This window comes from Oenanthe melanoleuca, unplaced genomic scaffold (genome assembly GCF_029582105.1).
Source record: "Oenanthe melanoleuca isolate GR-GAL-2019-014 unplaced genomic scaffold, OMel1.0 S001, whole genome shotgun sequence".
Lineage (NCBI taxonomy): Eukaryota > Metazoa > Chordata > Aves > Passeriformes > Muscicapidae > Oenanthe > Oenanthe melanoleuca.
In genome coordinates, this window is record NW_026612650.1 from 7131310 (window position 1) to 7154875 (window position 23566).

General features: G+C 49.9%; 1 protein-coding gene and 1 pseudogene across 1 annotated transcript; both read left to right on the forward strand.

The window, feature by feature from the left end:
- The first annotated feature begins 1739 nt into the window (after positions 1-1739).
- On the forward strand, positions 1740-2118 carry LOC130266190 (olfactory receptor 14I1-like; annotated as a pseudogene).
- A 3-nt stretch (positions 2119-2121) lies between these two features.
- LOC130266008 (olfactory receptor 14J1-like) lies at positions 2122-23428 on the forward strand (the record flags this gene model as incomplete). The annotated part of the gene is made up of 3 exons (XM_056515344.1): positions 2122-2583; positions 22025-22126; positions 23381-23428. Coding segments are annotated over 3 exons (612 nt in total), but the record flags the coding sequence as incomplete, so codon positions are not given.
- Positions 23429-23566: the final 138 nt, after the last annotated feature.

The following is a 23566-nucleotide window of genomic DNA, read 5'->3' on the forward strand; positions in this document are numbered from 1 at the left end:
CATTCCTGAAACACATCCAGGTTTGCTGAGCATCACAGACACCTTTCCCCTATTTTTCTTCATCTATCATCAGCGCCTCCAGTGTTTGGCTCTAACTGGAACCTTGGGGAACTTTCTGAATCCTGTCCCTCAGTGGGACTCATTAAAACTTCAAGAAACTTTGGCATATTATTTGATTTTGAGATCTTTAAAAGTTTTTTTTGAAAAACACTCTCTCAGGGATTGAATCTAATTTTAAAAAAGAACAAACTCCTGAGCAGGCCATTAAAGTTGTTGTGTTGTGTCTCCTGGCACAGAGGGAGATACTGGCAAGCAGGAAAAGCTTCAAAAAGACATTTCTGCTGAGGAGCAGCTCCTCTCCCAGCCCAGCAGGGCTGAGGGCACTGCCTGCAGGCACTGAGGGGACAGGAGCCAGGCACAGACAGGCTAAAGGCAATCAGGAAGACATTGAGCTGAGACTTCACTTGGGGAAACATCTTCACAGCCCTGGACATGGTGAGTCTGTGGGTGCAGGGCAATGTCCCCTGTGCTCCTAGAGGGATCTCCTGGAGCCAGCACAGCCCACAGCCTGGGGGATGTGTCAGGAGGACTCTCCCAGTTTCTCTGAGGCACAGGAGGAGGAGGAGGATGTGCTGCAGAGCAAGGCTGCCCTGGGCACCGTCAGAGGGACAGGGCAGGACGGCTCCTGCTGCCAGGGACGGCTGCAGGGGCTGAAGCTGGGGCTGCAGCCAGGGCTGCCCAGGGCTGTCCTGCAGAGCAGCTCCTGCAGTCCTCAGGGCTCTTGGCCAGCCCAGGGCATGTGCCACCTGCCAGGGGCAGCTCTCAGCCTTCCTGGCAGCACCCCATGGACTGTGGGGAGAAGTTGGAGGTGGAAGGAGCCACCCCCATCAGGGCAGATTCCTCCTGCTGTGCAGATGGTGCTGCATGGCCAGAGCTGCTCTCTGCTCTCTCCTCAAGGGAAGGGAAAGGGGCTGTCAGGTGTGTCTGTGTCACTGAGACTCCTGCACTGTCCCACTGGGTAACAGCAAATCTGCCTCAGATCTCCCTCACAAAGTGCCTCCTCATCCTCCTCTGCCTACAGACAGCAGCAGCAGCACCTTGGCTTGCAGCAACTCAGTTTGTCTGAGCTGCCCTTAAGGCCCTCCTGGCAGGGAGATGCCCCTGGGCAGTGCCCTGTGCTGGGAGGGGTGTGCAGAGCAGAGTTGAGCCTCCATGGCTTGGCTGGGGTCTGGAATGACTGGCAGGGACTAGCCTTTGATAGAGAGAATCAGCTCCTAGTAGGTACAACTCCAGGCATCAGAGAGCCAGAGCAAAGCTCATATCCCGCTCGCTGTGCATCTGCATAGAGAAAATGAAAGATTTTAGGGAAAATTAATTAAAAAATGGAGCCTTCAATCAGCTAAATTTTATTTTCAAAAACGTCTTAAGTGCAAACACCCTGATTAATTGGGAGGTGGAATGAACAAAGAGCATCTTTGTTGGACCAGTAGGTGTGACTGCACTGGAGAAAAGTGGAGCCCTGTTTTCCCACTGGTCTCCCCAGTGTACAGACTGAGACCAATGCAAAACACTCAGCAGCAGCAGATACCTAAACTCAAACAAGTTTAGCAAAATTCACCCACAGGAAGTGCAGTATTTTGAGAGAATTCCAAAGAAAATAGCATAGCATTCAGTCAAAGAGGTTTGTCACAACTTGTCAATGTCTACTTTGAACAGCTGATTATGTCCAGAGTGAAGAAATGTCCAACAGCAGCTCCATCAGCCACTTCCTCCTGCTGCCATTGGCAGACACGTGGCAGCTGCAGCTCCTGCACTTCTGCCTCTTCCTGGGCATCTCCCTGGCTGCCCTCCTGGGCAACGGCCTCATCATCAGCACCGTAGCCTGCGGCCACCACCTGCACACCCCCATGTTCTTCTTCCTGCTCAACCTGGCCCTCACTGACCTGGGCTGCATCTGCACCACTGTGCCCAAAGCCATGCACAATTCCCTCTGGGACACCAGGACCATCTCTTATGCAGGATGTGCTGCACAGCTCTTTTTTCTTTGCCTTTTTCATCTCAGCAGAGTTTTCCCTCCTGACCATCTTGTGCTACGACCGCTACGTGTCCATCTGCAAACCCCTGCACTACGGGACCCTCCTGGGCAGCAGAGCTTGTGCCCACATGGCAGCAGCTGCCTGGGCCAGTGGCTTTCTCTATTCACTGCTGCACACAGCCAATACATTTTCCCTGCCCCTGTGTAAGGGCAATGCCCTGGGCCAGTTCTTCTGTGAAATCCCACAGATCCTCAAGCTCTCCTGCTCACACTCCAACCTCAGGGAACTTGGGCTCATTGCTGTTAGTGCCTGTTTGTTATTTGGTTGTTTTGTGTTCATTCTTTTCTCCTATGTGCAGATCTTCAGGGCTGTGCTGAGGATCCCCTCTGAGCAGGGACGGCACAAAGCCTTTTCCACCTGCCTCCCTCACCTGGCTGTGGTCTCCGTTTTTGTCATTACAGCTACATATGCCAACCTGAAACCGCCCTCCATGTCCTCTCTATCCCTGGATTTGTCCCTGTCAGTTCTGTACTCACTGGTGCCTCCAGCCCTGAACCCCCTCATCTACAGCCTGAGGAACCAGGAGCTCAAGGCTGCAGTGTGGAGACTGATGAATCGATGCTTTCAGGGACATTAGATTGCTAGCAAATTTCTGTAAATCACCTGTAATAAAAGTCATCTTTAATAATTCTTGTTGGTTTGGTTCTGGGATTCTTTTATGCTTTTTTTTTCATATTGTCCGTAAAGCAATTTTATTATTTGTTCCATTGCACATTTGATTTGTCTCCACATTCCCTGTGACCCACAGATTCTGTCAATGAGGAGCTGCATACTTGGTGACTTTAAATGAAATAAAGGACATCTATCAAAGCAAAGTTTTTGCCAGAGATGCCCCTTTTGTTTCCTTCTCTGGAGCTGCAGCAGCAATGTCTGTGTGCAGAGCTGGGGCAGATCAGTGCTGGCATAGCAGCTGTGCCCAGCAGCAGCAGCAGCAGCACTTGGTGTTTCCAGTGCTGCTCCCGTGCCACTGCCCCGCTGCCCTCCTGCCCCTCGTGTTGCTGCAGGCCCTGAGTGCTCTCGGGGCCGGGCACAGCCCTGGGGGTGGCAGTGCCGGGGCTGCAGCAGGGACAGGCCATGGGCACTGCTGGGGCAGCGCTGACGCCTCAGGCCAGGGCCTGGGGGCTCCAGGCTCCTTGGCCAGGCTCTCTCCACAACACTTGGCCAGGCCAGTGCTGAGCAGAGAAAACCCCTGTGAGGAGCCCCAGGCTGGCCGTGGGCAGGCTGGGGGCAAACAGCATGGCTGGTGCTCTGCAAGGGCCCTGCAAGGGGGAGACCCTGGCAAGGAGCAGCAGAGCAGGGGCTGATCCATCCCCACTGCGCTGGACAGCCCAGGGCAGCGTCCCAGAGCGTCCTCATGCACCTGCCAACAACATCCCCCCTCTGCAGCCCTGGCCTCTCCCCCAGCTCACAGAGGTGCCGCATCCTTGCAGGCACAGACACGGCAGCACTGGCTCAGGAGCCCCTGTTTGCACTGCACAGAGCAGGCGTCAGCACCCCCATGGTGCTGTTGTGGGGAGATGGAGCTGAGTGAGCACAAATGCCATCAGCCCTGGGGCCAGCAAGGGCTGGGGATGGGAGGGAAACCACTCAGGTTTGTCGTGGCTTCTACAGTCAGCCAGAAAGTTTGTTCCCATGAGCTTAGAGTTTGCTGTCCCACTGCAGACGTTGTTGCTCAGAGCCAGGGCTGCCTAGCAGCCACCCCCAAACTGCCCTGAATATTTCCTTAGATTAACCTTGGCTTTCTTTCCTTTCTTCTAATCCAATATTTTTCCTATTGCCTCTCCTTGTTCTCTCTCTTGAAAATGGCCCATCCGTGTTTGCCCTTTCCTCACTGGCCCCACTCCCCATTGCAGTTCCTGAGCTGGCACCATGGGAATGTCCCTTGGGGAGCAGGATCATCCTACAAGTGCTTCAGGAATTGTCTGCAGGCTCCTGCAGTGCCTCGTGCTGCTCCTTTGCCAGAGGCACCACAGGGCAGGGGGGCACATCTGGGCTGGTGTGTCTGGGTGTGGGGCTCCCTGTTCTGGGCAGTGAGGAGGGGCTGGAGAGGCTCTGCAGGACTGACAGGATGGGCTTTGGGGCTGTGAGGAGAAGCTGAGGGACCTGGGCTGCTGGACCTTGTGAAGTGGAGGCCCAGGGCTCATCCTGCAGCTGCTCCAGGGGTGGTTTCAGAGAATCCCAGAATCAGCCAGGCTGGAAAAGACCTTGGAGATCATAATGTTCAACCCGTGCCCTGATACCACCTTGTCTCCCCTGCATCCCCTCCATGATAAACATCCCCAGCTCCCTCAGCCACTCCTCACAGGATTCATGTTCCTGGCCCCTCACCAACCTTGTTACCCTTTTCTGGACACACACCAGCACCTCCATGTCTGTCTTAAATTAGAGAGGTCCAGAACATAGTTAGGACTATGGTTAAGGTCGAGCCTCAGCTCTGCTGCACATGGGAAGAATCACTGCCCTGGTCCTGCTGGCCACACCATTTATAATCCAGGCCATTGAATGACAATGGCATCCAGGTTCCATTGGCATTCTTGTCCACCTGGGCACACTGCTGGCTTATGTCCAGCCTGCTGTCCAGCAGTGTCCCCAGGTCCCTTTCTGACTGGCCACTCTCCAGCCACTCTGTCCCCCATCCTGTAGTGTAACAGGCATTTTTGTGGCCAAAGTTCATGATCTAGCACTTGGACTTTTTAAACCTCACCTTGTTGGATTTGGGCCCTGGATCCAGCCTGTCCAGATCCACATGCAGAGCCTTTCTACCCTCCAGCAGATCCACATTCGCACCCAGCTTGGTGTCACCATGGCTTTATGAGGCCTCCCAGTACCACAATGTCCATTTAGGTCCCTGGGGCCCCTGGGTGTTACAAAGTAATTTGGATCCTTAGGAATTACAGTGTGAAAATGGCACTTTGATCCCCCAAGGCCCTGCAGTGCCACAATGGATCCTTTATTCCATGAGGTCTCACAGTGCAGCAATGCTCTCCTTGGTTACACAGGGTCACAATGGTCTCTTGGTCCCAAGAGGCACCACGGTGTCAAACATGTTTCTTTCATTCCATGAGTCCCTGAGGAGCAACACTGGCCCCTTGGTTCCATGGACCCTGCAGTGTCACAATGGCCCCATCATCACACGAGGTCCTGCTCTGCCACAATGCTCTGCATGGTCCCACAAGGCCCTGCAGGGTCACAGTGGCCTCTTGGCTCCATGAGGCCTCTGAGTGCCACCATGAACTCCTTGGTGCTGCAGTGTCACAATGGAGCCCTGGTTACACAAGATCCTGCAGTGTCACGAGGGATCCTTGGTTCCATGGGGCACCGCAGTGTCACAATTGATCCCTTAGTTCCAAGAGTCCTTGCAGTGGAACACTGGCCCCTTGATTACATTGGCCCCAGGCTCTCACAAGGCTCTCCTTGGCTCTGCAGTGGCACAATGGCCCCTTGGTTCCACAAGACCCTGCAGTGTCACAGTGGCCTCTGTGGTTCCACGAGGACCCAGAGTGTCACCATGGACTCCTTGCTTCCATGCAGCCCCACAGTGTCACAGTGGCCCCTTAGCTCTGTGGTGCCATGTTGTACACAGTGTCACCATGGTCGTCTCAGTTCCACGAGGCCCTGCAGTGTCACAATGGCCCCTTGCTTCCCCAGGGCCCTGCAGTGTCACAATCATCACAGGATCACCCAGGCTGGAAAAGATCTTTGAGAGCATCAAGTCCCACCTGTGACTCAACACCACCTTGACACCCAGACCATGGCACTCAGTGCCACATCCAATCTTTCCTGAAACACTTCCAGTCAGTGACTCACCCACCTCCCTGGGCAGCCCATTCCAATGCACTATCACCATTTTTTTGAAGAATATTTCCTAATGTCCAGCCTAAACATCCCCAAGTATCTTAGGGCTGTGTCCACTTGTCCTATCACTGTTCCCTGGCTGCACCCTCCTGTCAGGGAGTTGTAGAGAGTGATGAGGTCTCCCAAGCCTCCTCCTATCCTTGACAAACCGCCTTACCTCCCTCAGCCACTCCTCACAGAACTTGTGTTCCAGACCCCTCACCAGCCTTGTTGCCCCTCTCTGCACATGTTCCAGCCCCTCCATGTCCTTCCTAAATTGGGGGCCCAGAACTGGACACAGCACTCGAGGGGCTGCCCAACCAGTGCTGAGCACAGGGGAAGAATCACTGCCCTGGTCCTGCTGGCCACACCATTCCTGATCCATAGGAGTCCCAGGGGTTGGATGAGGGAAATGCTGGAAAGGGGTTGGGGACAAAGTGGTATTGATTGTCAGCCATGAAGGGTCTTAATTTTCATATCCATTCTGACTGCATTAAAAAATATTGGGGGTCAATTTCATTTGGACATGGCTGATATCCTTCTATGAACAGGAAAAGGCAACAATACAGAAGTTCTCTCCACATTGTTTCCAATAGAAACAGTATATTCACTTGGAATACACATCTGACATCTTAACTAACCACAGAAGAACTGAAAACCTAAATTATTCCCAGAGGTGTTTCTTGTTTGGGTGTTTTGAACAAATGTTTATGAGCCTTTGCCACTGAATTCCTGAACTGAAGAGCTCAAGAATGAAGAGGCCTCCGAAATAGTAAAATTCATCATCATCCTCCAAGTGGCTGAGGATCCATCCTCATCAGAGCAGGAATGATCAGAAATGGGCACAGCTTTGTGGCTGCCCCAGCTCTGGGATGGGCCCTGGGCCTGGAGCAGGAGCAGCTCTGCAGGGCCCCAAGGCCGGGGCTGTTGTGCTGGCCTGGGCAGATGGGATGGCAGCAGGGGCTGCAGAGCTCTCAGGAGCTCAGGGAGAGGGGAGCAGGGCACACAGGGAGCCTCCTTTTGCCTTGGCCAAGCACCTTGCCCATGGCTGGGGCTGAGTCCTGTCTGAGCTGCAGCTGCTGCTGTGCCCTTGCCAGGGGCTGAGGCCATGGGGCCACTGCCCAGAGCCCCCTGCCCTGAGCAGAGCTGTGGGGCCAGAGCCAGCTGGGCTGTGCTGGGGAGAGGCCCTTGGTGCTGCACAGAGCTCAGGGCAGCTGGCACAGCCTGCAGGGAGCTGGACTGGCCTGAGAGAGCCTGCCAGAGAAAGCAGCAGTGTCCATCTCAGCCTGGCTGAGCGTGCAGGGGCAGGACTCAGCCCAGCCCTTGTGGGGCAGGGCCAGCACCTGTGGAAGGCATTGGAAACAGGCAAGTGGCCCAGAGAGGAGGCTGCTCTGTGCCCTTGGTGGCATGCACAGAGCAGGGAGGGGGCCCAGGACATTTGTCAGCGCCAGCCTCTGTCCCCAGCCCTTGCCAGCCCTGGCTGCTGAGCCCAGGTTTGCCCTGGGCTGAGTTTGGCTGTGGCCCAGCTCCATCCTCCTGCGGGGCTTAGGGCCTGTTCCCGGCCATGGCCAGCCCTGCCCGGCCTCTCTGCTGGCCCAGAGCCCGGCAGAGCCCTGGGCAGGGCTGTCAGTGCAGGCCCACAGGTGCCACGGGCTGTGCAGGAGCTGGCAGAGGCTGCCCAGCAGGGAGGCCATGGGGCACAGAGCCCCAGAGCTGCTGTGGGCACCACGGCTGCACCTCCAGCTCCAGAGGAGATGTGGCAGATGGGAGCAAAGACAAATAATTCCTGCAGGATTCTTCATTGTGTTTGCCTTTACAGGTGACCTGCATCCATATGTATAGGAGGTGTTTTGTGGCAGATAACATTGTGGATGATAAGAATAATATTATTTAACTTAAAAAATCTATTTCACGTGTAATATACACTGAGGGAAAAATACACATATGATCAGAAGAACATCTGATTTTTCAGCTTATGAGAGACTCACTGATGTTCCAATAGTCAAACCTCTTCAAGTAGCTTTCTCAGGGCTTCCTTGAGATAAACGGTGACCAGAGGACACAGGCAGCCAGAGCTCTCCATCCTGTCTCAGCAGGTTTTGTCTGGGATGGCCCTTGCATTTGGGGAAGTTTTCTGGAGGAGTATCAATTTTGGCTGTGGAAAGACATCCTCTGGTTCTTTTCCAGAGGATGGAAAGCACAGGGCCCCAGTGCTCCAGGGCTGATGAGCAGCAGTCCTAGACATGTCAGGATCAGTTGGATCTGTCAGGTGGCTCCTGGGAAGCAAAACCAGCCATATCACTTCCATTTCCCCGTGGTTCCATAGGTGTCACAATGTTCTCCTTGCTTCTGCAGTGCCACAATGGTCTCCATGGATCCACGGTGCCCTGCAGGATCACAACGGCCCTTTGGCTGCACCAGGCCCTGTAATGCAGCACTGGCCTCTTGGTTCCACAAAGCCCTGCTGCTTCACACCGGCCCCTTGGGACCCTGCGGCCCAGCAGTGCCACAGTGATGTCCTTGGTCACAATTGTCCCTTAGATCCTTGGTACCTTGCAGTGTCACAATGATCCCTTTGATCCATTGTGCCCTACAGTTTCACAATGGAGCCTTGGTTCCATGGCATCCCCACAGTGCCACCATGGTCTCCACAGGAAGGAAACCATGGAGCCCCAGTGTTTCAGGGACTGATCAACTGCAGCCACCAGAGGCCAAGGCCAGACAGACCTGTCTGAAATGGAAATTTTGTGTAGGAGAAATATTTGAATCTAGGACTTTTGTAGGTAGAATCCCAATTTCAGCCACAGGCACATGGAGAAGAAGAATGGTTCTTTTCCAAAGCAAGGAAAGCTCTGAGCCCCAGTGTTTGAAGGCAGGTGAGAGCCGGCCCTCAGGAAGACAAGGTGAGGCAGACTTGTTGGTAATGGCAGCTTTTGTATAGGATCAATCCCTGGATATTGGGTATTTTTTTAGGGGGAGTCCCATTTTGGCGATGGGTGCCTGGATGAGAAGAACAGTTCTATTCCTTTTGGAGGAAGTCCCAGAGCCCCAGTGTTTCAGAAGCACATGAGAAGAGACCTTCGACATGCCAAGGGCAGTTTGACCAGTCAGGCCAAGCCAACCAGACCTGTCACCTGTTCCCTTGGATCCATGGGGCCCTGCAGTGCCATAGTGGCCCCTTATTTCAGTGGGGCCCTGCAGTGTCGTAGGGGTCTCCTGGGTGCCGCAGTATCACAATGGATCCTTGGTTCCATGGGGACTCACAATGGCGGAAGAGTCTTCTCGATTCCATGACACCCTGCAGAGCCCCTTGATTCAAGGAGGCCTCAAAGTTTCATGACAACCTCTAGGATTCCATGAGGCCCTGCAATGTCACAATGGACCTTTGGTTCCATGGGGTCCAGCGCTGTCACATGAATCCTTAGTTCCATGGGGCTCTGTAGCATCACCATGGACTTCTTGGTTCGATGGTGCCACACAGTGACACAATCACCCCTCGGCCTGACAAGACCCCACAGTGTCACCATGGTTCCTTTCTTCCATAAGGCCTTGTAGGCTTTCAAGGACTCCTTGGCTCCACGGGGCTGCAAAGTCTCACTGTGGCCCCTTGGTTCAATGAGGCCTGTAAAGCCTTTAAATATTAGCCTTTATATTTTTTAAATCCTCTACTGCATTTGGGCATAACTCGAAACTCCATATAAAATGTTAGTTAAATGTCTTTACATTTTGGTCAGACAAAACAATTCTTTTGAAATTCAAGGATACCCTACAGCCTCAGACTCTGAAGTGTATAAAAAAAAGTGAAGTGGGGGGTGTGACAAACTGGGGAAATATGACTTCATTACCTGAAGCTGTAATTGGAGGATTAACCCCTTATATGTAAATTGACCAAACTTATATCTCTCTGAAAAACTCATCACCACCATCCATCTTGGGTGTAGCATCTGGGAGGCTTTTGACAGCCACTTTATTCTCTTAACCTTCTAGGTGGCTTCCCCAAGGTGTCACCTGTAGTGTCACAATAGTCTCCATGATTCCATAAGGCCCTGCAGTGTTAAAACAGAGCACTGATTCCATGAGACCCCACGGTGTCACAATGGCCCCTTGGTTCCATTCAGCCCCATGGTGCACTCTGGCCCCTTGTAACAAAATGCCCTGAAATGCCACAATGGCCCTTTGGTTTCATGAGGTCTCAAAGTGGCCACCATGGTTTCATGAGGCTGTGCTGTGTCACAGTGGACCCGTGGTTTCATGATGCCAAATAGTGTCACAATTCTCTCTTTGTTCTGCAGAGTGAGAATGCCCCCTTGGTCCCTTAGAGCTCCCAGTGTCATTCCTGTGCCCTTGGTTCCATGAGGCCCTGCAGAGTCACAATGGCCTCCTGTGTTCCATGGTGCCCTGTACTGTAACAAAGGTCTCCTTGGTTCCACAGTGTCAGAATGGCCCCTTCGTCCCATGCAGCCCCACACTGTCACTGTGCTCCCCTTGATTCCATGAGGCCTTGCCCTGCTAGAATGGCCCCAGTGGCCACAATGGTCTCCAGTGAGACTCTCTACAACTACCTGAACAGAGGTTGTAGGTGGGAATCAGTCTCTTCTCCCAGGCAACCACTGACAGAATGAGAGGATACAGTCTAAAGATGAGCCAGAGGTAGTATAGATTTGACACCAGGAAAAAATTCTTCACTGAACGAGTGATTGGGTGGAGGTACCACTTCTCAAGGTATTTAAAAAAAGCCATGGCACTCAGAGTCATGGTTAAATTGATGAGGTGATGTTAGGTCATAGGTTGGACTTCATGATCTTAAAGGTCTTTTTCCAACCTTGTTAATTCTGTGATTCTGTTTCATAATAGTCTCCATTGTTTCATGAAGCCCTGCAGTGTCACAATGGACCTTTGCTTTCATGAGTCCCCACAGTGTAACAATGGACCCTTGGCTCCATGACGTTCCTCAGTGTCACAATTGCCTCCTTGGATCCACAGTGTCACAATGGCCCCTTGGTCACAATGAACTTCTGGTTCCATGAGCTTTCATACTCTCAGCAACTGTTCTGAAGTGTCACCATGGACCCTTTGTTCCAAAGGTTCTGGAATATAACATGATCACCTTGGTTTCATGAGGTTCTGCAGTGTCACAATGCACCCATGGGTGCAGCAGGTTCCACAGTGTCACCATGGTCTCCTTGGATCTGCAGTATAACAATGGAGCATTGGTTCCATGAGGCCCCACAGTGTCACAATGTACTTTTAGTTCCATGAGGCCTTTCTCTGTCACAATGTACTTCTGGTTCCATGAGGTTTCTCAGTGCCACAGTGGTTTCCTTGGATCTGCAGTGTCACAATAGACCATAGGTTCCATGCAGTCCCGCTCAGTTAAAATGGATTTTGGTTCCATGAGCTCTCACAGTGTCAAAAGGCCCCTTTGTTCCTGGAGGTCCTGTAGCGTAACTGTTGATTCATTGGTTTTGTGAGGCTCCATTGTCAACAAATTTCCAAAATATAATAATAGGACTCCTAAAAATAATTTGGTGCTAAAGGGGGCATAATTTTTTTCAGGCCTCAGGTCCAATGTGGGATAACTCTTAACCTTACATGGGCATGTCATTATATAACAGTGTTGCTAGTATTTGGTCACTAAATCTTTATTACAATTTACCTATTTCTATAAAACCCACACCAAATTCCTACATTCAGTCCTTGTTTCTGCTGTCAAGGCATTCTTGAGCCAGATGTTTTCTTCTTCTCTTCCAGCCATCCCTGCTGGGAAACTTGGACCAGATACATACTTTGTTCCTGTTCACAGGCAAATTAAAAATGCAAATAATCCCTTTGGTATAAAGGCCAAGGCTTTGTGTGGCCAGGCAGAGGCAGGCAGGACGCAGAGCTGTCAGCAAAGGAAGGGCCAGCGAGGTGGGGCAGCCGGGGGATGACGACAGCCTGCAGGGACAGAGGCGCAGGGCATGGACACCGTAGGACAGCCTGGGCTGCAGAGGGCACAGGGATGGGCAGCAGCTGAAAGGCCCTGCCAGAGCCAACTGCTGCAGCACTTGGGCCATGGCTGCTGGCCCTGGGCCTGAGGCCAGCAGGGGACAAGTGAGCCTTGCTGTGCTGGGGCCTCATTGCCTCCTTGTCCCTGCTCAGCAGCCTGGCAGGGGCCGCCCCATGGTCCTGCCCTTGGCATTGCACATCCCCAGAGCCCAGTGCCCGGGAAGAGCCCTGAGCAATGAGGGAGGGACAGGATCTGCCTTGCCAGGGCTGGGGCTCAGCCCTTGGCTCTTTGCATTCCTGAAACACATCCAGGTTTGCTCAGCATCACAGACACATTTCCCTTGTTTGTCTCCACCTGTCATCAGTGCCTCCACTGTTCTGCTCTAACTGGAACCTGGGTGTTGGAATTCAAAATGCAAGGAATTTTCAGAACATTGGATCTGTAAGCCAAAGCTTAGAATTAAACACGGTTGTGTATGTTTAGCTTTAGAATTTCAAATACAGAAAAAATAAAGGTAGTTACAAAGGTAACAAGAAGTTTTAGAGTGAAGCAATGTAAGTTTTGTCTCTCAAGATACAATTGGATAAGACAGTTCACACTGTAGTGTGAGCCAATAAGACGAAATATTTAGGATTGAATTAGAAACATAAATATCTCTGTTGACAATGTTTTATTGGTTAATAAATCCTTAAAAGACCATGTAGTTGTAAGTCTTGTGACTTCTAAGCCATGCTGTGGCCATCTGTAAGACAAGCTTCACCTTTCTGCCAGTATAGGAAGTAAATCACACTTTCTAAAGCAACTCAGAAGTCCTATCTCCCTGCTTCATTCAGAAAAAGAAAAAAATCCCCACCAAAATAGTAGCATTAAAAAATAAGCCCAAACTTAAAAAATATATCAGAAGAGCAGTAAACCCACACTTTAAAAATATAACATATAAACAATAAACCTGCACCTGGGGACACCTTCTCAGTGATGTCCCTCAGTGGGACCCATCAGAACTTCAGGAAACTTTGGACTTTGAATCTGACTTTGAATTTTTGGGAGATTTGTTTTCTTCCTTTGCCCTTATTTTTTCTAACCTGACGTGATTGTCATCAGTTTCTCCTCTAATTCATCCCCTAAGAAACTTTCCCCTTCATATTTATCTGTGGAACTCAGTAAAAGTAAGAGAAACTTTGGAGTTTGAATCTGACTTTGAATTCTTGAGAGGTTTCTTCAGCTCCCTCTCAGGGACTGATGTCCAGGGACTCAGCCCCAACCCCTGAGAGGTTCATTGTGCTGTGTCTGTGCCTCTGAGCTGGGCTGGGCTCATGGCACAGAGGCAGCTACTTGCAAGGGCAGCGCTGCAGAGAGACAGCCAGTATTTCCAAAATATTATTTGGAGCTCCCTGGCAGCACCAAATGCACCATGGGGATCATTGGGATCAAGCAAGTCCTGACAAACCACGGCTCTGCCTTGATTTCCCTCTGGTCTGGTGCAGTTCATTAGGAATGTTTCCTACAAAAGTTATGGAAAAATATTTCAAAGTGCTTCTTAAAAATATCCATTCCTATTTTAAAGGATGGATTTTATTACTGCTCTCTATAAAGCAGAGATGATTGCAGCATTCTGTGATTGATACTGATCCAGGGTCTCTCCCAAGGAGGTCTGGCCTGCTCAGAGAAGCTGTGCCTTGAGGTCTGAGCCAGTGTGGACAACCTTGCTCCACATTCCCCAACCCCATCCTGTCTGCCCTCACTCACCTGGGACCTGCTTTGCTTGGACAGTTGGCTGCTCTCATGGAAAGAGGAGTTTTTCCTTTTTGTTATTTTCTACGCAATCTAAAATTCCTAATTTTCCCTCTGGAAAACAGACACACTCCTCAGGTGTGTGCCAGCCCAAGGTGCCACCAAGGAGATTCAGGGCCGGGGATCTGGGCCTCAGGGGTGGTGCCTGGAGTCGGCGCCATCTTTCCTTTCTGCCTCTAACTCCCATCATGCCCCGCGGCCCCATAGAGCCCCATTGGAGCCGGGACTACAATACCCGTCATGCCCCGCGCTCCACAGAACCCTGGTGTTCCCCCTCACATGTCCGATAGATGTCCTCCAGAACCTCCAGGATCCCTAAGTGTCCCCTCAGCGACCATTTGGGAACCTCCCAAAACCGTCCCCGAATCCCCTGAATGCTCCCAAGCCCGCAGATGCTCATTACAGGCACTTCTGGGAATTCATCTCCTGCCATCCCCCATGAGCTCAGAGCACCTCATAACCCAGTCAGTCGCCTAAAATTCCTGCCATGCCCCGTGCCCTGAAGAGCCCTGTTACAGCCCCCCAAGATCCCTCCAAGCTCTCCCGAACTGTATACGTTCCCCCCTGAGGACCTCAAGTCGCTGCTCAGAAGCAAAAGTGTCCCCACAGTGCCCTCCCGGACCCCAAACTCTCCGCAAGAGGCACTTCCAGGACTGCAGCTCCCATCATGCTCCACAGTTCCGGTAAAATGCCATTCCATCTGAGACTCCATCTCCCATCATGCCCTGCACCCCACAGAGAGACACTGCAGCTGCGCCAAGAGCTCCCATGATGCTCCGCAGCCCCTTTCACCCATATTATACCCGCGCCTACAACTCCCATCATCCCCCGCGCCACACAGAGCCCCGTTAGAGCACCCCAAGTGCCCGCCCAGACCCCGAAGGGTCCCAGATTCTCCTCCGTGACCTCCAAGGGCACCCCTGGACCCCCAGGTGCCACTCTGAAACCCAGATTTCCTTCTAAATTTTTTCCCCAGACCCAAAAGTGCCCCAAACGTGCCCCAGAAATGTCTCTGTGGACCCTTTAGTGCCCACCTTGAGCCTGTCTGAGAAAAAGCTGATAAGAAAGATGATAAAATGATTATAAATATTACAAATTATCTTAGAGAGGGAGAAATAAATAACCAATAGAGCTTAATTATTAATTATGGGATTTGTTTTACTTAGAAAAATTACCAATAATTTATTTGGTTGCTAATAATATAAAGATTATTATTATAGCTATAAAAATTACGTTTAAATGTATAGAATACAAATATTATATGTTTTAAAGAGAAATTGATGAGGTTTTTTTATATTTTTGGTTGTCAGTCCCAGGTGGGAGATACCATGAGTTGGTGAGCTTGGGGGTGAGGAGGAGGTTGTCCAAACTGGGTCAGTCTGCAAGGGGCTCATTCTTCTCTGTGCCCAGAGCTCCTAAGGAGACATTCAGCATGAAAATCACTTGTGAAACACTTCTATCAGTTCCTCTCTGAAATGAAAAACAGAAAAACATTCCTTAGAGTAAAATAAAGTCATGAGATGCACATTGAAATCTTCCTTCTTAAGAGAACTTCAAACTGACTCCAAGCAGCTGCACAAGCCCTGGAGAACTGATGACAAGCAGAGGGAGAAAAAGAGCTCCAGATGGCTTACTGTATTTCAATGTTCCCCACAGTAGATTTGGGGCTGAGTCCAGGAGCCTCAGGCACTGATAGAAGGTTGAAGAAGCTGTTCAAGGAGTCAGAAGCAAAACTCCAAGTCCCTTGGAGCATCAGTGGCCCCACTAAGGGCAGGGACTGCCAAAGGCTCCCCAGGCACTGGTGAGAGCAGATCCTTGAGGGCAGGATTGCAGGCGCCAAAGGCTGTGAGCAGGAACTGCAATGCTGAGCAAGGCCTGGGCTGGTTGGAGGCAGCAGAAAGGCCAAGGGCTGAGCCCAGGCCTGGCCCAGCAGGGCCTGTCCCTCACAGGTGGCTCGGGGCTGTTCCTGGGGCACTGGGATGGGAGGGGCAGCAAGGACAAATGGCATCACCCTGTGTGACACTCCAGATGCTCATGGAACCAAGGGCCAGTGTGACACTGTGGGGCCTCATGGAAACAAGAGGCCATTGTGAGCCTGAGGGGCTGTAACACCCCAGAACACTGAAATGCTGGGGGTGACCAAAGGTTCCTTTAGTTGAGTTTGGTGCACAGGAGAATCACCAGCCAGATATTCTAAAGAGGTCAAAATGGCACAAAATTTTACTGGCAAATTATAGAAAATCAAGGAATGTTTGAAAAATATTTAATACAACATCCAATTCAACGTAAAACACTTGTCATAGCAGGAACTTCATTAGCTTAACCCATTTAACCTTAGAAACCCTTAAACACTTTAGTTGTTGAGATACCCAAAACTGTCCCACATAAAGAGCATTAGGAGAGGAGAGGGAGAGGAGAAAGACAGAAGTTCTATAGAAAGACACACACATGGCTACCAACTCCTTGAGTTCCAGTGTGGGTGAGACACAGACCCCAGCAGAAGGCAGGGTACAGACCACGGGCTGAGATCCTGATCCATGTTTTAAGCCCCTGGGCCTCCCCCCAAGTGGGACTTGTGATTGCTCGGGCAATCAGAGCCTGGGTCAGCACCAGCCCCCTGTGTGACTGACTGACAGCTCATCCCGAGGTGTCTGGGACATTGATCTCATCCAGCCTCTGACAGCGACCATGGTGACACTGCAGAACCTCATGGAACCGTGGGTCAGTTGTGACAATGCGGGTTCAGGGACACCATGGAGACACTATGGAACCTCATGGAGTCATGGGTCAGTTGTGACACCGTGGGGTCTCACGGAACTCAAGGAGTCCAGTGCTACTGGTAGGGAAGATGCCTTTACAGACAATGAGATGACTGAAGGTATAGGTGTTTACATCTTTGAAATGGGTCTTAATGTCTCTATTAACTTCAAACAACAGGTTTATTAGAGAGCCCAGACAACTTAGCTCCTGAAACAGACAAGTGGGTCTGCACAAGCTTGAGTTTATGAACTTTGCCTTAAAATGACAGGTTCAAGAGGGGAAGATGTGGCAGACAGTTTTGGAAGGCTGTACCTTCCTAGTACCTCAGCCAATGGGGAAAGGAAGAGGGCAATGTGCAGCCAGGAGTTTAGGATAAAAGGAGGCTGCACCCTCTGGAACCTCAAGAGAGAAAACTGTGGGCGTGTACCCTGGTGGACTCTTTCCTTTTATTCAAATAAAGCTGAAGGACTCCTCTGTTACCTTTATAGGCACTGGCTTTTCATAGCGGGATTTTCCATACATGACACTATGGAATGTCATGGAAACCAGGAGCCATTTTGACACATCAAGTCCTCATTGGAACCATTGTTGACACTACAGAAACTCATGGAACCAAGGGGCTGTTGAGACAATGCAGATCCAGGGAAACCATGGAGACACCATGGAGACACCATGGAGACACCATGCAACCTCTTGGAACCAAAGAAACCATTGTGACACTCTTGTCTGTCATGGAATCAGGGGGACCCTTGTGAAACTCAGGACCCCTGTGGAAGCAAGGGTCAGTGATGAAGCTGTGGTGCCTGCAAGACCAAGGAGCCATTGTGACACAGTGGGGCCACATGGAGCCCAGGGGCCATGGTGACACTGCCAGACCTTATGGAAGCAAGAGGACTTTGTGACACTACAGAAATAAGGAGAATATTGTGGCAAGGAGAATATTGTGGAAAGGATAAAATAGTGACAAGGAGAATATTGTGACACTAAGGGACTCATGGAATCAAGGAGAACATTGTGACACTGTGGGGCCCATGGAACCAAGGGAACACTGAACAAATCTGGCTGGCTGGGCCTCTTGGGGGCCACCTGACAGGTCTGGATGACCCTGGCATGTGGATGGTGGCTTCTCACCTGCTACTGAAACACTGAGGCTCTGTGCTTTCCTTCCAATGGAAATGAACCATCCTACTGAAACACTGAGGCTCTGTGCTTTCCTTCCTATGGAAATGAACCATCCTTGTCCTCCAGGTGCCTATGACCAAAATTGGGCCAGAATCCACCTCCAGAATTCCCTAGATCCAAGGACAGCTCCTAGACAAAAGCTGCCATGACTGACAAGTCTGGCTGGCCTTGGCTTCCTGAGGGCTGGCTCTCATCTTCCTTTGGAAACACTGGGGCTCTTTTCATAAAAAAGAACTTTTCTTCCATTCCAGGCACTCACAAGCAAAATTGAGATTCCACCTCCAAAGCTCCCTATGTCCAAGGATAGCCCCCAAGTGAAAGATGTCAGGAGAGACAGGTCAGGCTGGCTTAGCTCATGGGTGGCCGCCTCTAATTTTCTTCTAAAACACTTGGACATCACACTTTTCTTTCCTATGAAAAAAACATCCATGTCGACCAGGCCACCATGGCCCAAAGTGGGATTCCACCTCCACAACTCTGTACATCCAAGGATTGCTCCCAAGTGAAAGCTGCCAGGATAGACAGGTCTGGCTGCCCTTGGCCTCTTGGGGCCTGCCTCTCACATTGTTTTGAAACACTGGGGCTCTGTGCTTTCCTTCCAATGGAAAGGAACTGTCCTTCTTGTCAAGGTGTCCGTGGTCAAAATGGAGACTCAGCGCTCCAAATTCTGTATTTCCAAAGATTTCTCTGTGATTAAAGCTGCCAGGACAAACAGGTCTGGCTGGCTTGGCCTCTCAGGAGACACCTCTCATCTGCCTTCTGCATTTAAAATACTTGGCCTCTATGATTCCCTACCTATAGAAGACAACCATCTTATTTTTCAATGCAGAAATGGCCAAAATTTGGGTTCCATCTCCAAAACTCCCTATATCCAAGGGTTGCTTTCAGACAAAAGCTACCAGGACAGAGAGGTCTGGCTGGCTTTGGCCTCTGATGGCCGCCTTTCATCTGCCCCTAAAACACCGATGTTCTGTGCTTTCCTTTCTATGGAAAAGAACCATCATTCTCCTCCAGGTGTTAAAATCCAAATTTGGTATTCCACCTCTAAAATTCTGTATATCCAAGGAGACATCTCAGACAAAATCAGCTGCTACTGTCTAATCTGGCTGTCCTTGACCTCTGGTGACTGCCCCTGCAACACTGGGGATCAGTTCTTTCCTTCCTATAGGGGACACTATAACACCTTGGGGATCTCATGGATCCAAGGGGCCAGTGGGATCTTGCAGGGATCTGTGGAGATAATTGTGGCCTTGCAAGATGTCATGGAATCATGGAGACCATTGAGACACTGTGGGGCCCATGGAACCAAAGGGCCATTGTGACACTTGGAAGAAAGGAGAACACTGTGACACTGAGGGGCCTCATGGAATGAAGGGAACAGGGAAGATATCTGTGTGGTTTGGCTTTCCAGGGGTCGCCTTAAAGATCTACCTGATCCTGTATTGTGTAGGGCTCCTTCTCATCTGCCCCTGGAGCACTGTGGCTTGGTTGTTTCCTTCCTATGGAACAGAACCATCCATCTTTCCAAAGGCTGAAATTGTTACTCCCCATAAAAAGTTCTCCATATACAAGGATTGCTCCCAGCCAAAATCTGCCAGGATAGACTACTCTGTCAGGCCATGGCCTCCTGTGGGCTGTCTCTCATCTGACACCAAACATTGAGTGCTTTTCTTCCTGTGGAAAAAAATTGCCCTTCTCACTTAGGTGTCAACAGCCAAAACTGGGGTTGTACCTCCAAAATTCCATCTATTCAAGGATTGCAGCAGACAAAACTATCCAGGACACTCAGGTCTGTCTGTCTTGTCCTCTGGTGATATTCATAGACCATGAGCAGCATGTTTTCATTTACCAGCATGTTGGAGAAGGCCCACAAATTTCAAAAGATGGGGTTTGGAGGTCTCAAGCACATGACCAATATATAGAGAAAAAGGAGCTCTGTGCTCAGTGGGGTAGAGGCTGAGAACATCAGAGGAGAGTCCTGGGAGGGATGGAAGGGTGGTTTCAGAGATGGTGGATCCTTTTGACATAGTAGAGAATAGCCAGAGAAAGAAAGTCAGCCCAAGGCTTTGTGTGGCCAGGCAGAGGCAGGCAGGACGCAGAACTGTCAGCAAAGGAAGGGCCAGCGAGGTGGGGCAGCCGGGGGATGACGACAGCCTGCAGGGACAGAGGCGCAGGGCATGGACACTGTAGGACAGCCTGGGCTGCAGAGGGCACAGGGATGGGCAGCAGCTGAAAGGCCCTGCCAGATCCAACTGCTGCAGCACTTGGGCCACGGCTGCTGGCCCTGGGCCTGAGGCCAGCAGGGGACAAGTGAGCCTTGCTGTGCTGGGGCCTCATTGCCTCCTTGTCCCTGCTCAGCAGCCTGGCAGGGGCCGCCCCATGGTCCTGCCCTTGGCATTGCACATCCCCAGAGCCCAGAGCCCTGGGAAGAGCCCTGAGCAATGAGGGAGGGACAGGATCTGCCTTGCCAGGGGCTGGGGCTCAGCTCTTGGTCCTTTGCATTCCTGAAACACATCCAGGTTTTCTGAGCATCAGAGACACCTTTCCCTTGTTTGTCCCCACCTGTCATCCCTGCCACCAGTGTTCTGCTCTAACAGGAACTTGGGGACACATTTTGAGTCCTATCCCTCAGTAGGAACCATTAAAGCTTTGGAGTTTGAATAGGACTTTTAATTCTCGAGATGTTTTCCTTCAGCTTCCTCTCAGGGACTGATGTTCAGGGACACAGCACTGTTGGGAAATCCCAGCTCTACAGAGACAGGGCAACTGAGAGGCGTTTGAAAAGATTTTATTCCATATTCAATCTTGTTGAAGTGTGAAGCATAAGAGATGGAAAACTCAATGCCATTCTATCAGAAGTCATGTTATTTCCTGGTTAAAGTACCTTAGAAATGGTTTTTAGCCTATTACCTTTGCCACACACGGTGCTAATACTTCTAACAGCAATCACCTCTTATTTTACCCTATGTGGTCTTGCCACAATGCATCTTCCACAGTTCTAATTCTCCAAAATATCTGGTCTTTTTGCAAAGGCATGGTTTGAAAGTTGTTTCTAGTTCTATCTCGCTCTCAACAATATCTTCTGTATTCCATAGCTTTTCTAAGTCCGCACACCTTATCTCAGAGTTTGCATACAAATGTACAAGAGTATGTGAACTTCCAGTCAGGCTTTGAGAATCCTTTATAAATCCATTTTTCACAAAGATCGACCACAGAATGCTGCAATCACCTCTGCTCTAAAGAGAACAGTAATAAAATATACCCTTTAAAAAAGGAATGGATATTTCCATAGAAATATCTAAGAAGCTCTTTGACATATTTTACCTGAACTGGAGTTCAAAACCTTCCAAAAGAACTGCACCAGACCAGAGGAAATCAAGGCAGGACCATGGTTTGTTAGGAAACCTCTCAAGATTTCAGTCAAACTCCAAAGTTTCTGATGCCATTCATGGTTCTCACTGAAGGACACGACTGAGAAAGTGTCCCCAGGTTCCAGTTAGAGCAGGAAATTGGAGGCAGAGATGAGAGGTGGTGTGGGAAATGCACGCATGGAGAGCTCTCAGTGCCTTGTGCATACAGGCTCAGAGACAGAGATGGAAACAAGGTTTGACCTAAGACCTTGGAGAAAGCTTGGAGAATTAGAGCATTAAAAGTAAAATAGACATAAAAGAAGAATGTAAGTTTGTAGTTTAACTAGAATTTTGTTTTAACCAAACAGAGATATGTATTATGTAAGGAAAGCAGTATGTTAAGTAAGATAGGAAAAGATTTTCAAGTTTAGCCATAGCACCTGTTATAAAGTTAGAAATTTAAGATGTATCATTACAAGTTTGTGGAGTGTTATATGATTGGTTGAAAAATGCACATGCCAGCAAAGCCGTGGGAAGCAAAGCAATTAATGATTGGTGTAAGAAGACATTAGCAAAGTTCATAGAAATATGTGATTGGCTAAAAAATTAATATAAGGCATTGTAACTAAGAATTTAATGGCTTCTGATATTATGGCATTGGATGTAACACCTTTAATGTGTCACCCTTCTATGAGACTGGTGCAATAAAGCAATAAACTGTCTTTTACAATGTCTCTGAGTTGCCCATCTCTTGTAATAAAAATCTTCTAATAGCCATATTTTAGATATCAAATCTGCCAATTGAAATCAATAGGGATTCAAAGATACCAGGTCTACCCCAATAAAGTCAACTGGGATTTAGAGACACCAGGTCTACCCTGTTTAAGTCTAGGTGGATTTTCGGACACCCAGCCTATCCATTAAATTCAACAGGACTTTTGTGGAACTTTGGTGCTAAAATGGGGAAATTTGGGTAAATCTGGGGGAAATGTTGGGCTAAATTTCAGGAATTTCCCTTCCAGGATCATGGTGCTGATTCTCTGGAAGTTCTGGATGAATTCCTGGAAGTCAATTCTGAATCCCTGATCCCACACCTGCGGCCTGTGCTGGAGCTGTACCTCCAGGTAAGCCCAAAAATTTCCCTTTTCAATCCAAATTCTGGGAATTCTGAGGCCAAAATTGAGATTTTTAGCAAAAAAATTTTTGGGACATTGGGTTCAGCCATTGAAGTCAATGGGAATTTAGGGACATCAGGTCTAACCATTACAGTCAAAGCAGATTTAGGGACACCAAGTCCACCCAGTCAAAGCAATGAGGATTTTTGGGACACCAGTTTTGGGGGGCCCTAAGGGTTTTGGGTGATCCAGTTATCCAAGAGGTACCCAGGTTATCCAGGTGATTTTTGCGGTGATCCAGGATATACTGGGGGCTACCCAGGTGTATCCAGGTGATTTCTGGGGATGTCCAGGTGCTGTTTGGAGCACCCAAGTGTCCCGACTCTCCTGGATGTGCTGGGAAAAGATAATGGCCAGTGTTGCATCCTTTCGGTCAATGTGGACACAGATGACCCTCCGTGGTGGGGGGGCTGTTGGGGGGCACCCCTACATTCAGGGGTACCCCAAAACTCCTGACAAGGGCCCCAGAGGTGGGAGGGAGCCCTGAGTTACTCAGGGATGATGCAGCACAGGTACACCCAGGAGCTTTGGTCTGTGTGGTCGGTGCAGGTGGCATTCTGCACCGGCTCCAGCTCAGAAGTGGGCAAAGAGGGCACCCCAAAATCTAAGGGGAGCAACAGGGTCATCCAAATCGATGCATAGAAAAGCAAGTTATAGGTATAAAAGTAAGTTATAGGTATGTATTTCATTCAGTAATGAGGTGCATAGAGCTCCTCCAAAAACATGCACACCTTTGGCAACCTGCGCCTCTCTTTTTATTCTCTGCAAACTAGGATTGCACAATGCACCTAATACATATTCATTTCCTAATCCCCCCTCTCCCTGCTTCATATTAAAAATAGCTCCACGGCACTTTGTGACTGCACACTGCTCCTTGTTGGTTGTTCTGGTGGCTGTCTGGGATGAAGTAAGCAGTCTTCCTCTCAGTTTGAACTTTCAACCTTCTTTGCATATTAGTCTTAGGTTCCTTTCCAGACCTTGATACCAGTTTTTGCTGGCTCAGGGGTCTAAGGAATCCCTGTTATCTGGAAGGGGCCTCTCTTTTCCATCCTGCTTGCACAATCTTGGCCCTGTATCCTGTTCTTGCAAAGACAGTGAATGTTAACTATTCAGAGAACCTTGTCAGTCCCCTTCTAGTTAAAGCATCCTCCTGTATTTTTACCCTTAACTCATTAATTTTAATTTTAATTCCCCCTGTTTCAGTTTCACAATGGCTCCTTGGTTCTATGGGCCCCACAGCTTCATCCTTGACCCTTGGTTCCGTAGGGGTCTGGAGTCACAATGGTCCCCCTGAATCCAGGAGGCACCAGAATGTCACAATGGTCTCTGGTTCCATGAGGCTCCATAATGTTTCCATGGTGTCTCCATGGTGCCCTTGGATCTGCTGCT